At 34.8% G+C, this 17,461-nt stretch overlaps 1 protein-coding gene across 1 annotated transcript in view; it reads right to left on the bottom strand.

Moving 5' to 3' along the window:
- Positions 1-17,461, bottom strand: part of WDR70 (WD repeat domain 70) — a 123,663-nt gene that overhangs the window by 55,194 nt on the left and 51,008 nt on the right. Inside the window, exon 10 of the mRNA XM_062513342.1 lies at positions 1,037-1,211. Within this exon, the coding sequence (XP_062369326.1) occupies positions 1,037-1,211 (175 nt within the window). The remainder of the gene's footprint in view (positions 1-1,036; positions 1,212-17,461) is intronic.

Here is a 17,461-nt window from a genome sequence, read left to right on the forward strand (position 1 = left end):
AGCTCAGTTTTACTTACACAAAGCCATCCTACTGGAATCGTACACCTTTCAGATATTTATGATACCAGTTTCACAATCCTGCTACTCCTGCCTCATTTCCTTTGTAATCTCATTTTGGCTTTAAAAAATTTGACCCTATTTCCATCTCCTCCTCCAATGCCTGCCATTGGTACTTATGTCACTGAATCTTCTTTGCATAAGATGGGCATAAAGAGAGGATATGGATTATTTACTAGGCTGATTATTTTTCAAAGCAGTAAAACTTAGGCTGGTGAATTTCCACTTGACACTACAAAATTAAACTCTTGGAACTGGACTGGTCTGTAAGCTATACCACACAAAGCAACAGTAAGCACTGAATGCTCTAAGCTTCAAATTATAATGTAGTAGCAAGAATTATAGTTAAAATCATAACTACTGGAAATTCATTATTTAGTTCAATATGAACAGAAATATTTCCTAATTTTGGTTAAGTTTGAAATAGTTTCCATTCTGACTCCTTCTGACTGCAATGCACTTACACAAATGGTTCAAATTTGCCTCAGTATTAACTTACACACATTAGACAATAAACAACATTTGCCATTTAATGAGCAACATTGGCCATATTATCACCTGCTTAGATGCTATTCTTCTCTACCTATTATATGGATTAATGACTGATTTCAGTATCCAGTTTTAAGTTACTCCTCAATATATTCAACATCTCAGATAAATTATAAAACAACGAGAAATTAGTTTTTCTCACAAGCATTCTATCCTATATGAATAATAATCTAGATACAGAGATGTGGACTTTTTTTTTAAACAGAGACTGCCATGAGTTTTCCTAGCATTTTGAACTTAGTAGCAGCAGACTTATCATTAAGTTGTGGAAAAGCAAAAGAAATATTAAGTCATTCGTAAGAGTTATTTGATCTTCAGGACAGAGCAGAGAGGAGGGGAAATAAATAAAAATATAAAAGTACCAAAATTGATTTTAACATTCACACTCAAAATAATAGAAGCACGTATTATTATCAAACACTGGACTTACACTCATGTTCCTATCCCAGATCTGGATAGAGCCATCTTGACAGCCGGCTGCAATAAGCTTCCCATCTCTGCTGTATGTGCAAGTTGTAGGAATCACCCGTTTACCTTGAACTGATCGTGGCTTAAATATACTTTTGTGCTTTTTTTCATTGTTAACATCCCAAGTCCTCACAGTTCTGAAAAAAAAGTTTAAATAAACAGTTATTTAAGATAACATTATTACATATAAAATAATTCTTCTTGTGATAAAACCAAACACCTCTTCCAGCACAGGTGGCATATAATATTGCTCAAATTAAATTGTAATGGCAAAATAGCATTTAAGATATGCTGACAACTTTTCAAGAAAAATCATGTTCACTACAATGCATCTGAAGTTTGCAAGAAAAAAATTAAAAAAAACAAACAAAACAACCCCAAACCAAAACACCTTTTTCCAAAACTCTCATGTAAATACATAAATTATTTAGAATTTGGAAGGTAACAAAAAGTTAACACACAGGTACTACCTAATCTCCATTGCACTGGAAATCAAGAAGAAAGTAATCAGTCCTCTACAAAGAATAAATACTTCAGGAAATAGGCACAAATGCTTATACAAATTCATATCTTAAACAGATTTCTTAACTATCTGGACATAACAAAATCTGAATATTCTGCTTTTAACTGGTTATTCTTCGCACTTAATTTTTAAAAGGCATTTTAAACATTAATTGTAATATTATTGCAATTCTCTTCCACTAATCCTGAAGATGTCAGAGTTCTGTTATAAAAATGTTCTTCAAATATTTTAGAAAGACTCATTTATGTAATTTTTTTTTCAAGTTGAGTTTTTCCCACATTATTAGCAAAACAAATACATCCTTTCTATTTTTAATGGAAAAAGAGTATCTGCCTAGATCTTCACTGTTCCTTAGATACAGAAAAACATCCAAATGAGAAAGAACTAAAACACTAGAATACAGGTGGACCCTTTAAACTGTCTTAGATACAAATGTTTTCTATCCATTTAATATGTTGAGGTCTTTCCATACTAAAATTCAAAACTCTTCTGGCATCTAATGCAGAGTTTCAGAATTTGGCAAAGGAAGGAAGATCATTCATTTAGAAAGAAAAAGACACAAGGTTCTCAAGACAACCCCATTTGTTTAGACTATACAAACATTGCCTGTAATCCAACAGCACATAATTCACTGGTGTCTAGCAAAGCAAATACAACTTTAACAGAAGCTGCCTTTCTCCAGAATGAGACAAGGTATCACAGCACAATACTAGGAACTTCCATCAGAGCCCTAAGACCAGACAGGCTACAGAGCTGACATATAAGTAATTCTAGAATAAAAAAGACAAGAAAATCAGCTGGAAATATGTCAGAGAAGTTACAATTAATTGCACACTCCATGACAGCAATGAGAAATCAATAACTATAAGTTAGAATGAATAGGCAAAATTCAGCTCCAGTTGTTTATAATGAAGTAAAGGTTAGTTTCACTTTTAAGTCTTCAAATCTCCTATCTGTAAGGCATCACTTCAGAAATGAGCAATCTATTTGGAGCTCTAGCATAACACATTCAAGTGTTCTGATGAGTAGTTTGGGTTTGAGGTTTTGGCAGGTTTGTTGTTTGGTAGTTCTAACTATAATTTTTATTTTAAATTAAGAACTATATTACCATTACTATTATTAGGTTGATTAGAAGATCTTCAGAAGTTTATTTTATCCTCAACCATTACATGATGCTGAGATTCATTTTTTCATCTCCTTCTGTTGTCAAAAAACCATCTCAGTCTCCTGCCTTTCATTTTGTACTTTCTCCCACTAAGATAATTGCTCAAAATTTTAGTCTTTTTCCATCAGCCTTCCTTCATAATACTCAATCCCTCCAAAATCACATTTGAATGTCCTGCACCTTCATCTTCTCTACTTGGTGGTGACCATCTCCTACTGAAAAGCTCTGTTCTCTCTTACACTGCAAGTTCCCAAGGAGTGCCTTGGCACACTCCTTCTCAGGTGGTGAACCTGGTAACACAGATATGTGCAGGGAAATTCAGAATCTGCCTTGCCTTTTCATTCCAGATGCCTCACAAGCATCTTAGATGTAATTCCAGAAACAATCTCTTTGGAATCCTTTACCATCTTAATTCTTTATATCTGCTGGCAGCGAATAATATTTTTAAAGCCTTGTTTCCTCTTTTTAGGGCTCAATGTCCTGTCAAAACCTCAAAAATTGGCCACACTAACAGTATATTCAAACCTTTTTTGTCACTTTGCCTTTCCACTGTAAAGGAAGAAGCACTTGTATACTCTTATTCCTTATAAAATACATTAAAAGAAGTATGAGCCCTAAATCAGCTATAATATCAGCAGGTCAGTTGAAAAATCCAAGTCCTCTGAACCACTGCTTCTTCTGCTGCAGACACTTGGCCATACTCCCACACATGAGTTACATGCCCTGCCAAAAATGCCTAGTATATATAGCCTATAGTATATATTTAATATTCCCTTAATGTTGTCCTAATGCCCCCATACTAAGCGTGTTTGCTGTTGCCTTGCCACTACTAGATCTAATGAAAAAAATTTCTTCTAAAAGTAAATATTTGCAAGAAACCACCTATACATTAGATAAAAATTTGTCAGTCACTCCCAGAAAGCCCTTAATTCTTGAGCTAAGACTAAGCTTTTTAATGTCTTCCTTTACATAAGATCTTTTAAATATTTTTAATAATTATGAAAATAGGAAATATTTCCTATTTTTATTTTAAAATGGACATCATATTGCAAACATATCTCATAACGCTAAATGCAAAACTTCAGCTTAGCATGGTTTCTGACTGAATCACCACCAACTAGAACATCAGGAGTCATTTGTAAACTATGTATGTTTAGTATTTTCCTTCAGACCAGTGAGAGACATCAGCAAGGATCACTGAAGGACCTTAGGGACATACCTTCACTGGAATGAAAGGAAGTTTAAGACATGGGGAAGAATGTCTTCACAGGAAGGGTGATTAGACACTGGAATGTGTCTAATGCCCAGGGAGGTGGTAGAGTCACTGTCCTTGGAGATGTTAAGGAAAGACTGGACATGGCACTCAGTACCATGGTCTGTTTCACCATGGTGGTATTGGGTCACAGGCTGGAATCAATCCCAGAGGCCTTTTCCAACAGAACTGATTCAGTGGCTGGACATGCCCCAGCCATGGCACTCACAGCCCAGAGAGCCAAACGTGTCCTGGGCTGCATCCAGAGCCCCGTGGGCAGCAGGGCAGGGAGGAGATTCTGCCCCTCTGCTCTGCTGAGACCCACCTGGAGCACTGCATCCAGAGCTGGGGTCCAGCACAAAAAGGGCATGGACCTGTTGGAGCCAGTCCAGAGATGGCAACAAAGAGGATCAGGGGGCTGAAGCACCACTCCTATGAGGACAGGATGAGAGACAGAAGAGAAGGCTCTGGGGAGATTAAAAGCAATTTCGAGTACTAAAAGGGGGCTTGTAAAAAAGCTTGAAAATTATTTTTACACAAGCAGATTGTGATAGCACAAGGGGGAACAGTTTAAAAGAGATTTAAAATCAGTATTAGGAATGAATCCTTTACTGTGACAATGTAGGGCACTGGCACGGGTTGCTCAGAGAAGTTGTGGATGTCACATCCTTAGAAATCTTCAAGATCTGTTCGGACAAGCATATGAGCAACCTGCTCTAGCAGGTGTCATCCCAGACCTCTTCTGGAAGAGGGGGACTTTGGAATTAGATGAAATTCTGAAGTCTCTTCCAACACAAACAGTTCTGTGATAATGTAACTAAAATCTAACTCCTCCCACTCTAGCCAGAAGGAGATAAAAAGGAAAAGAACCACAGAAACCCAAATAATTTACCTTCAAGTAAGATTGGTTTTAAATTTGCAATATGGCAAAAAATAACTTGCCTTCAGGTATAATTGTCTTTAAATTGGCAATATGGCAAAAATATATGGACGCTTGCATATATTCTCTCCCCTTCTGCTACTGACCATCAACCAGCATATAACAATCAACTCAGGGTACATTATGTAATTATGACTCTAGGGTTTTGTTCCGGAATATTTTGTACCATTTGATGATTCCCTCTTCCTCAGACATAATGAAAAAATAAATGGAATTGCACTACAGAAATTCTATTTTCACTTCCTAAGTTCTTTGAGTTCAGTCTGTTGTGTTGAAATGAGTAAAATGTTTTATTCCCGCATCAATCAGATAGTTTCCAGAGCACTTATTTTGTTCAAAAAAGCCCTCTTCCTATGAATATCTCCACAGAAGTAAAAAAGTGGGAGATGAAACAATAACACTGCTTTCAGCTCTATGTTGCACCACTTAGCAGAAGTATAATATTAATATTTATCTGCTGATAGGCTGAACCAAAGTATTTTTGAACTCCAGTGAAAACAAAAGAAAAAAATTTCCTGAATGAGTCCTTTCTTCTACCTGAAAACAAACTATGTTTAATTAAAGTTTTTTCTTTAGTAAAAAACTAGACATAGAGATTTTTTTAAAAATGTACTTCTAACATACACTGTTGTTTACTCATTACATTAAGTTTTAATATACTGAATGATAAGCAGTTCCATCAACATTTCTGATTTCTCTTTCACAAATTCCTTTTCAATTCAAACATCGAAGAAGAAGGCTTCACATACACGTGTTTAAATTTAACTTTTTAAATTATGGATTCCACATCTGCAAAACAGATTTTGCAGAAGTGATTTTGTAAAGTACTTATATTTGCCAAGAGCAATTCAAAGCAACTTAGAAAAGGAGGGGAATATTCTTTTGGAAAGGTTATGCAGATATTTTCGTGACCACTGAGAAGTTCAATGACACATAATAAGCAAATAATTTAATTACTGAGGTTCAATGGGAGGTTTTGGCAGGTTTTTCCCCCCCAAAAAATTTTTCTCTCCTTTTTCCCCTTTTTTCTCATGTTCTTATAATGTTATTGCTAAGTTAAAATTTCTAATAAAATTAATTATTGACAATGCCGCTGCTTTACACAAATTATTATTGCTATGTAGCCACATTTTCCAGACTGCAAGGACAGAAAATTTCTGTCATGAGTCAGCTAGACACTATCCTAACACAATCTGTTAAAATTCAAGAACTGAACCAATGCTAACTTCAAAAGCCAGACCTGCCAAATTCCACTAAGCTTTTTCGTCTGTCCTACCTCCTCTGTTTCTACTGCACTGGAAAAGTCTATTGCATAATGTTGAATTTTATTGTCATTTAATATGTTAAGTCTAGTCTTAATAATTAAGTCTACTCTTATCACTTGAAATATAAAAGTAAAGGGAAGAGTACGTTATTATTAAAATTACAAATCAGTCTTAATATTGTACATCTAATAACCCAATTATAGTGTTCACCTTTGCAATGTATTATAGTGCATACCTGTGCAAAGCTTGCAAAGTTGTAACATACTTCAAAATCATCATACAATTAATTACAGTGGCAATGGAATTGATCATGCCAGCACAAGATGACAAAAAGTCACGAGTGATAGAAAACACATTTTTAAAGTGTCAAATTAAGATTCTTTATAAACAAAAAAGCAACTGAACTTACAGTATGTCTTTTAAAAATCTCTTTTATGACATAAAACAAACATATGTACATGGGAATGATATTAAGGAATTTATTAATAGAGTGGATAATTGCCTAAAGCAGAATATGTAATGAGATTAGTTAAGAAATAGGTACAAATTTCTGTTAAGATGTACTTCCAGCATATGGAGGTGCAACATTATGTCAGCAAGAAAACCTTCATTATTGTGTTCTTTCTCCTCTCTTTCAGCAGAAATAAGTTATAGTCTTCCTTTGTGGAGCACATGGAAAGTTTAGGAAGGTTGAGGTGCCAAACAATGAAAATATTTATACACAGGTGGAGAAATCCAGAGAAATCTTCCATATTGTTGAAAAACTTCTCAATAAGCTACCCACATCCAGCATTTGAACAGAATTAAAATAATTAGAACCAGAATACAAGAAAAAGTCACATCCAACATATGTAAAATCATAGCTACACAAAAATATGGACACAACTTAGTAATTTATAATGATTCTACTTTTCTGACTCTTAAATAAACCCTAGACACAAGCAAAAGAGAAACATTTAACCGAGTAAAAAAAAAAATATACAGCAAACAAGCTGAGAAACTATGAAACCGTATTTTTCCACATTTTCAAATTAAACTAGTAGCCATTTTTTGACAGTAGAAAATACCATCATTTGTATGTACAAAGTACAAAAGTACAAAGTACATCCTTTATATGAACAAGAGCCACTGTATCTTAATTACTGGGGAGGAATAGATTAAAACCTATTAACAATGAATGGGAACTGCTCCCATTCTCCAGTGTGAAGGAAACAAAAAGCAATGAATTCAAAGTTAAAATGACATACAAGCAATGTCTAAGAGAGCATGGAGAATAGGTATTCTGAATTACTAAGCAAAAATCCTGCTGATGGCCAATATATGCAATATTTGAAGAAAATTAAATTAGAAAAGGAGATAGAGAAGAACTGGAAGAATATTAGCTCAGCTAAGAAATCAGGACCAATGGAGTGTTGTGCAGCATGTTCTTGGGAGGAAAACAGCAGCAGGAAATACTAATGAGTTATGAGGTACAATCACGTCTGACTGAGAACACAGTCATTCAGACACAAAGGGTTACCCACCAATACATCTGTGTGACCCTTTATACTGTGAAGACAGAGCAGAACACCTATTGACAGAACTTCTAACTTATGGCATAAAGACTCTGCTTTTAATGCAATCAAAGTTCACAAGCTTGCTGGATTGAGTAATTTTTGTTTTTTCCCAGATTAATCCACTAAGTTTGGCTAACAATACAGAAAGGCACTCTTAAGGTAAAAAAATTAAGAGTAGAAACAAATTTCCTAGAAACAAGTAAGCAAATAACATAAGTATTTTACCTTTTTTAAAATCATCAGATACTGTACATAAAATGGTATCATATTTGCATATGGATTGCATATCTAGTTCAGCCATTGCCTTCTAAATACCTCTCCAAAGGGATGGAAAATATATCATTTGGAATTTTGCACATTTTTTTAAGTACTTAATTCAAAACCTAAAGATTCCTTCAAAGTATCTGCAGATCAGTTCATCAAAATTACCAACTCCAAAATTCAGTCATCTTTAAAGATTATAGCAGATACATTTTGCATATCACATGGGCAGAACGAAGAAGTGACAAAATACTACACAGTCAAAACCCAATTTACATTTTAAATACTGACATTTATTAACTGTCAACAACAGCTGTTATTTCAAAGCTCAAGAAAGAGCATCAAGTCACACAAACAGAAATATTTCAGAATGCATCATAAAAGAAATTCCAAGATTCTGCTCTATACCATCTTCCCACCTTCACTGTGAGTTTCCCACTGAATTCCCAAAGTAAAATTCAGATAAATACCTTGCCATACCCAGTCTTCAAAGATTCTGAATGCTTTAATTCAAAACAGTAAGTTTTATCTGGGACCTAAAAGTTTCACAAGACTTTTTTTTTCTTTCTAAACATTCTAAGATAGCCACAAAGCCACAATTTGCTTTGAATGTAATTGCTACCTTGGAAGACAGTATAACATATTAACACACAAATCATATACAAAAAGGTCAAGATCAAAAGGAAAGTAAATGATGGAAATTTTTCAATAAAAACAAAAGAGCAACAATATTACATGTCTATTGCACTAGCAGTTAATAGTAAGTTTCTGTGCAGGTACTGATGCTCAGTAGAATTTTCCTCACATCAAAACAAATACTCTGAACATAAATTAAACAAAAGGTTTTGTGAGAGAAACCTTAATAACCTCAGGAAAAAAAATAAAAAGAGCTAATATGGGAAAGAACACACAAGCAGAAAAAAAAGGCTGAGAAAGAATATGAAAGTGAAAAGTAGATCAAGTGTGTAAAACTGGAAAAAAAAAAACTAAGATGACTGCTGGAGAGAAAGCAGTACTTGAGGGTACGCAGGCATACAATACCAGTAAGACCCCCCACTTCTAAGATAAGTGTATTAACATTCAACATGCATGATACATTCAGTGCTGCTTAAAACACAGAAAAATAGAAGAAATCTAAAAACATTGATCACATTCTGAAGACAATATAATTGTTACGGGATGAGGTGGGAATGGGACAAACAAACCCACCCATCTCACCAAATGAAACCAACAGCTTTAAGAACTTATACACGAGAATAAAAACACATGATAGGGGAAATCATGTTATTGAAAGGATATATTACTGAGAGAAGACCGCACTTCAATACATTCAAATTCTGTAGAAGATGAATTGGAAGAAAATCACTGAAGCATTAAAAACAAACAAACAAAACTCCAAAAACACCACCAAATTAAAAAAAAAAAGTCTAGAAACCAACACATAAACATGCTCCAGCGGTCTGTTTAAAATCCCAAGAGTGATATAGAAAAAGGTCTCTTCGCCCTAAGAAAATGGTCTCCAAATTAAAAGCATATATTGTACTGAAAACAAAGGCTGCAGGACTAATAGATTAATTAAAAATAATTCGTGTAGGGGTTCCAGTCTGTGTTGTGACGGGTTCTTATTTTTTCTCAAGTTTACCTCATGGATTCACTCCGTTTGCCTCCCTTCCAACAGCCAATGTGCAAGCAAAAACTGAACATGACCATCATACCCCAGTTCCTATAAGCCTTTCTCCCTTAGTATTTTCTTAAACATTAAACTATTTTCCTTTTATAATTCCCTGGAAAACAGACTATATTTGATTTCATCAGTGATAAATATTTGGGCAGCTAAACTGCACTAAGAGAAAAGTCTTGCTGGTTTTGAATTACTTTTTCACTGGGACTGACAGTTAATTTGCTTTGTTTCTTGTTGATGATGTCTTCACATACAAACCTGACTTGTTTATCTTTGCATCAACCATTAAGACAGAAATCATGGATGACTGCAACAAAGTGTATCATTTCTTCTGTTCAAATCAGCAAGCAACCTACAAGCAAGTCTTCAGAAAACACTGCACTGACTAGGTTAGAGCACTATGCCCTGAAGATACTTTCTTCCAAGAAGTAATAGATTCAGTGATTTTAATGAAGGATATTGAGCTTAAAGATAAGGAGACAATATCCTTTTGACTTAATATTAATTCAAATTCTTTATTAGTGCTGCGCTATTTAAAAACCCGAGCACTAGCAGCACTTTACACACAAGAAGTCCTTCATTTGCTATTCCAGCAACACCTAGCTTCAATATTAATACTTCTATACAAAACATTAGATAAATTACAGGTATTAGGTGATTCAGTTCTGAAAGCTGTGACAATAAAAGTAGATGAATTTTTATGTCATTTTCCAAATGGGGCAAACAGGCAATGAACTGAGATCTCATCTCCCACTTAGAAAAGATAAAGTGGGATGTAATCTATCTCCCTAGGGGGTACATCTGATTAAGACCAAAGGGGAAGACTTCGGGTAAAGAACATCTTGACAGTTCAAGTTACTGTCACCTGCATGATTTGAAATGACTGAAGAGCAGTCTTGCATGATACTGCAAAAGGAGGAGGGGTTAATCACTAGGAAAACAGGATGCTTTCTAAAGAGCTGATTAGTCATGGTTATAAAATAGCTTAGGCTCACTTAGATCTCAAGTTTTTTTCACTCCATTAAATAACTTAAATTGGAACTAACACTCAGCTGAACTCTTCACTACACCAGCAAAAAAATCAACTGAAATTAAAACAATCAAGGATTTAAAAGCTCTCTGAAGCCAACACCTCAGGTGACCCTACACACACTAGTTTTAACACTTTTGCTGCCATTGTAGATCTCACTCAGACACTTTTCTGCAGGTCCAATAGCAACTGCAATCTAACAAAGGTAAGTAAATAAAGGGAGCAAATTGTAAGTCCTAAATGCATTTTGCTGTCGGAAGTTACAGAATCTGTTCTAAACAATGCAAAGTTTGACTCAGCTGCATGGATTAACTACACACTTTGGGCTACAGAAAATTTTAAAAGTGAGTTTTCACTTTGCCGTTTTGTATTAAGTACCAATCTTCATACACTGCAGTAATCACATAAAAACTTAACACCTAGTTATAAAGACCAGGACAAGCTGCAGCACATAAGGCAGATTTAGGTATTTATATTTTCTGGAATATCCACCAAAGTCTAAGACACTTCCCTCATCCTCACAGGAATACAGAAAAGAGCATCTCTTAAGGAAAAAAAAATTACAGCTCTTGGCCTCAGAACTCCAGGTAGTCATGATATAGTGCCACATCTGTCTGGATAACCAGAGAGAACATTTTTCATATATCATCATCATCATAGTCTGCTCATATCACAATGCTACTGAGGAAGCCCATGTATTCTTTCCTTACTTTTGTGCAAAGTTGAAAGCTTAAAGCAGTAGTTTAGCAGACAAAATAGTATTAACTTTTATGATTGTCAAAGATAAATATTAAGGGACTTAACACTCCTTTATTAATTATATTATTTACATGAGGGGAAATGGGGGGGATTTTGCTGAGTTTAAAATGTGTAGAATTAAAAACAGTAAAGTCAGAGCATAAATAACTAATACCTATAATAATCTGATTTTCCTTTCAAATAAAAAAAAGCCAGCAGAAGTGACTTGTTCCATAGCTTAATTCGATAAAAATATCAAATAGCTCTAGAGTTTGAACATGTTACTTGTAGTCCTCTAGCAATTTCTGATTGTTCAAAAATTCACGTTTTAGTTCACTACACAGCCTACTGCTACCTGAGCAACCTGACCTGAGCTGGCTTTGCACTAAGCAGGGAATTGAAACAGATGACCTTCAGGTGTTCTCCTCAACCTAAATTATTCTGTGACTGCAGACAACTCAAAAGGATATTCTACCATGCATTTAGAATACACAAATATTCCTGGCAGGGACCCACACTTCTTATAACTAAAATTCTATGAACCACAAAAAATCTGCTCAAAAGCTAGCAATAATAAAATTATGTCCAAAATCACAACAAAGACATACAAATGTCACCAGCATCTCCAACTTTAAAAGCTACTGGGTGACATAAAAATCTGAGACTGACAGAGACTAGAAAATCTGCAGAAGCTCCTGCTCCAACCTACATCCATTGTCCTAAGTGCTGTAAAGACTTATGTCTCCACTTTCTAACTGCATGCATGAGCAGTTAAAAGTACCCACCGACATACAGCTGCAATCAAATTTTGACTTGCAGCTGAGAGCACTCCTACAGAGGTCAGTCAAGTAGCAGGAAAACTCTCAAATAATTTTTTTTGTTTGGTTTTCCCCAGCTAGAATTCATGGATGCTTCCTCAATAATTCAGGTGTTCTTTAAGTGACTGACCCAGCTGCACCCTTTTTTTTTTTACCTAGAGCATCAGAAAAATTTTAATTCTTACTTTCTTAGAACCACAGACAAGAATCACAGAATATCTCAGATTGAAAGGGACCCATCAGGATCATTGCTCCTTGCAGATCTACATAAAACTAAAGCACCTAAAAGCCTCATTCAGGTGCTCCTTGAAGACTGCCAGGCTTGATAGTGGGACCAGTTCCCTGAGGAATCTCTTATAGGGACCAACCAAGTTCTCAGTGGGAAGAACCTTTTCCTACTGACCAGGCTGAACTTCCACTGACGCAGCTTCTTTCCATTTCCTCGTATCCTGCCACTAGCGACCAGAGAGATGAGATTAGCACCTTCCCTCTGCTGCCCCCAAGAGGAAGATAAACATTCCTCTCCTCCAGGCTGAACAAGCTCAGCGACTTCAGCAGCTCCTTGTAAGCCTTGCCCTCAAGACCTTTCTCTATTTTGGTCCCACTTCTCCTGATACACTCTAACAATTTGATGTCCTTATGTCCTAATTCTGTGCCACCCAAAACTGTCTCTAGGACTCCATGTGAGGCCCCACCAGCGCAGAACAATAATTTAGCATATTTTGGTCACACATTTCCCCTGAATTGTAAAAGTTTCCCTTTTGCTTTAAATTTTTAATTTTTAATATGATCTACCTGAAGCTGTGTGTATCCTTTAAAAATTAAGTTATGCCATAAAAATATCAGTTGAAACAGCTCTCAAATGTAAGCTCTTACCATTGACTGCGTATCTTATTGCAGCAGCTAACATTTGAATCAAGAAAAACTTCAGAAAAAATATTAATGTAAACGCACATAGTTTATAAAGACAAAAATAGCTTTACTAACCCTTTTGTAAACATACAGCTTTCAGCAAGGGCAAGTACAGTCATTATTCAAACTCTTCTTAACCAGGCCTGCTCATTTGATGTACTCTTTTAATCAGCTCTGTACCATGGATGTATCTATAGACAGACAGATAGTATAGTCGTCTCCTAGATAGTCTAGGAGAAGACATCCTCATGGATCTGTAATGGACTTCACACCTTTAGACATATCAAGACAAAAAGCAAACTACTATACCAGTGCAGTGCAAATTACTACACACCTGTGAGACAGTCACAGTTTTTTTATGAAGGCACTCTAGTATTACAAACAAGTATCCAGAGAAAATTCTTCCAAAGACTTAAAATTACAAATTATCAGTAGATTTTAATAAGAGTGACAGAACTATAACCTGACAAAACCACAATGATTCCTCTTCCTACAAAATATCATGGTTCTGCACCAAAGGATGAGACTTCTGCTGTTCCAGAGGCAGAAGAAATAAAAAAAACTCACCAGATCTTAACATAATTGATACACATAATTCCTAAGCCTCACTATTGCAAAGAGATGAATTGCTATGGCTGACATGAAAAATAAAACATCAACTTTTGAGAAGATAAATAAAGTGGATATAAAAATCCCCCTAAGTAATTTGATCTTCACAAATTCCAATTCTGCTTTATTTTTATCTCATGCAACTCTTGAGAACAAGTTTTTAGATAATCTGCATGGCATTTCAACGTAAGTATTTAAACAGTAACAGATTATACAAAATACAGTTAAAACAGGTTTGTGTGTAAGCAAAAAATATTATATTTACATAGGTGGATGCTGAGATGAAGACTTAAACCTCTAAATGAAAGAATACTTAAAAATCACTTCAATAAAGTTACTTTATTTTGGGACCAGGTACCAGTGTATTAGTCCCTTACTCTTGGTGTTCAATTGCATGACAGTGCACAAATACCAGGTTTCTCTGGAACATTCTGTTACCTGGGGCACCTCTGGCTTTCCCCATGCCTGAATTTTATGAATGTTATGCACTAGTCACATACATTTGATATTTAGTTATAAGTAGTATTATCTGTAACATTCTGGGAGTGGCTTATTTTAGTTAATTTCCAATTCACAAATAGTCATTACAAGAAACAATGCTTGTATTTTGAATAAATGGATGTTATTATATATCTACTTGAAGATATACAAGTCAAATAAGTTACCATGTTTGTTTCATTACTAAATCATTCATGTGAATGTAACCTGATGACAAAGCTCTTCAGTGTCTTTCTAACAATGCACACGAGTAATGTTCAATATACTCATTCCATCAATCCTGTCATAAGGGTGCTAGCCTTCAGAAGAAGGTCTAAAGAAAACAAGGGGCTTTCAAGTGGAACAGATAATTTAAAACTACACTGACTTTTCCCCAAAATATCCAAATCTGTGAAACTAAATTATAATACTATATTTTTTCATGTACAGTGCTAGAGAGTCTATTAATATCATATAGATCCTTCTAAATGGGTGCTTGGATCCAACCCAAGCCATTCTAGAGTCACTGTGAGACTTCTTAGTCAATGGCCAATCTTCATGTAAATATATCTGAGCTATGTAAAATACAAGAGACATTCTTCATTTCCTTGAAAAAGTTTTTAGAGCAAACGAGTCATGGCCATGGACTTTGATCCTCTGAGGTAGTCTCACTGTGTGAAAGAACTGAAAACATATATTTCATTTAAATGACAATTTTGATTTTGCAGTCCAAGAAGTCTACTTCATTATGTATTTTTCACAGGCACAACACTAACTCAGTGTTCTTGAAAGACTAACAAAAAACTTCCAAAGGAAAAGTAGTTCATGCTGTGAGTAAACAGACGCTGGACTGATACATCACTTACAGATAAGTAAATTTTAAAATTATTCAGAAAAAATCCAGAATTTTATAGCTTGGATGAACTAAAGTAGGATTTTTTTCTAAAATATTACATTAAGACAAGAGTTCAGAAGCTAAGCTTTATCTCAAACCAAATCTGCTGTAACTCAGTTTATTTGCTAGCTTTTATACTAAACATGCTGATAGAATAATCAATTTTTAAACCTTAAATGTGTACCACCAAAAAAGGGAAGACATATTTTTTGTCTCTGAGACTTTTCAGTACCTGATATTCTGCTATTCATTTAACTCACCATGAATCACACAACAGAAGAAAGCTATAAATTATTATAATGAAATTATTTATTTTGAAAGGAGGAATGTATATGGTCTAGTAAGTTTATGATGACAAAAGAAGATCTGCATCGTATCTCACCAAAAGTTCAACCTCAGAGACTGAAATGTTTGCCAGCATGTTCTAAATCATATAGACACCAGTGAATGCAGATCTTAATTGTAGAGATTAGATGACCAGAAGTTTCCACTACCACTAATGAGCTAAACTCAAGAATATCAATCAGATGTTTTCTGTCCTAGCAAACTGAGTATTTCACAAATCACACATCTGGAAAGATTTCAAGGAAAAGAAACATATACGAAACCAAACTAATCCCTTTCAAGAGAAATGCATTTAATATAAGGCTTTATTAGAAAGTATTTGAATTGCAATATTAGCTTAAAAAAATACTATTATTGCCAGAAAACAACTGCAAAATTATCTACTCTGGAATGATTCAGAGACAGAAGAAATGGGGGGGGGTTGGTGGTGAACTAAAAAGTCAATGAGAAATTAGTTGATAAAGCTGTGAAAGCAGACTAACTTTGGAGAAAAAGCACTCTAGTAAGCCAGGAACAAAGCCTTGTGATTAATGTGCTATTGTGACAACTATTGGAACCATACCCTACCTCAACTCCACATGGACAGTTCTGCCATCCTCAGAAGGAATATGTATGGACTTCTTCCTATCCTCAAAAATTGAGCACCTTTAACAGGCACTCACCACTCAATCTATAAAAAGCTAAGTCATATGAATCGCTTGATCACAGCTTTTGTCACTGAAAATCCCCTACCCATTCCAATCTCAGATTGATTAAATGGTGCTTATTTTGTTCACTGGCTTGTCTGATGACTGAAAGAGAAATTTCATCCACAATTCCTGTGTGAAACCTACAACTGATTAAGAATTTACAGCATTTCTTCCTTAATAATCTGTTCCATAGTCAAATAATGCATCTGTTTACAAATACTTTCTTTCCCCTACACAGACCTTGCTAACTTTTAATTACTGTGTTGACTTATGTCTTTAACCATTTGAAGACCTTTAAAATGTTGGGCATCTTATCTCTGGGTTTTTTTTTTGCTATTGCCAAGTCTCTTAATATCCTCTCCAATAAACAGAAAAGTATTCAGCTTCCTGAATATTCTTGAATTAGCTGATGTTTCAGGATAAATCTCCAACATTTTTCCTTTTCAATGTCTTTTACCATCCTTTTCAAACTGCTGTCATTGGAACTAGATACAGAGCTCAGTGTATTGCTGAAACATAACCTTAGCATCATCTCACCAATGCCATTAGTAAAAGTTTATTCTTTGCGTGTGCATTCATGTTTAAAATACATGTATCTGCTTTTCCACAGATTCTCATAAGACTTTATATACAATTAATCCTATGTAACTTTCAGGGGACATATTCTTCTCTGTGTATGATTTCCCATGCTGTTATTTTCACCTAGCTCACCAACCGGCTCTCAGAATCAGTGGCTAATACTTACTGCTCAGGTTTGTCTAGAAATACATTCACATTGTCTCTGACAAAATCTGCTATAATTAAAATAATTTATATAAATATAGATGTTTTGAGGCAATAGTTCAGTCTTATGAAATCGCATTAGAAACATGTTTTGATTACTTCAGATTATCAGTTTCAAGATCTCTTCCTATTAGCAAGCCCAGCTGACAGATGACAAACATCTCACATGTATTTACAAAATTAATCATTTAAAATTCAAAAACAAAACTTACTGGAATTAAAAGAAAAAAAATCCAACATATTTTGGAATGTAATTTGCTGCTGGATACTATACAAAAATTTATAAAACATTTTATTAAATAAACAAGAGAAACCTCTTTCAAAAAACCCATACATAATTTCCATTATTTTCTATCGCACTTGTGAAATGGGATTTATCAGCCTTAAGCAGAATTTTATGAACTGAAAACTTTTCCAGACTTATCATCTTCCACTGAAACCAGGTACT

The sequence above is a fragment of the Cinclus cinclus genome, chromosome Z (assembly GCF_963662255.1).
Source record: "Cinclus cinclus chromosome Z, bCinCin1.1, whole genome shotgun sequence".
In the NCBI taxonomy this organism is placed as follows: Eukaryota; Metazoa; Chordata; class Aves; order Passeriformes; family Cinclidae; genus Cinclus; species Cinclus cinclus.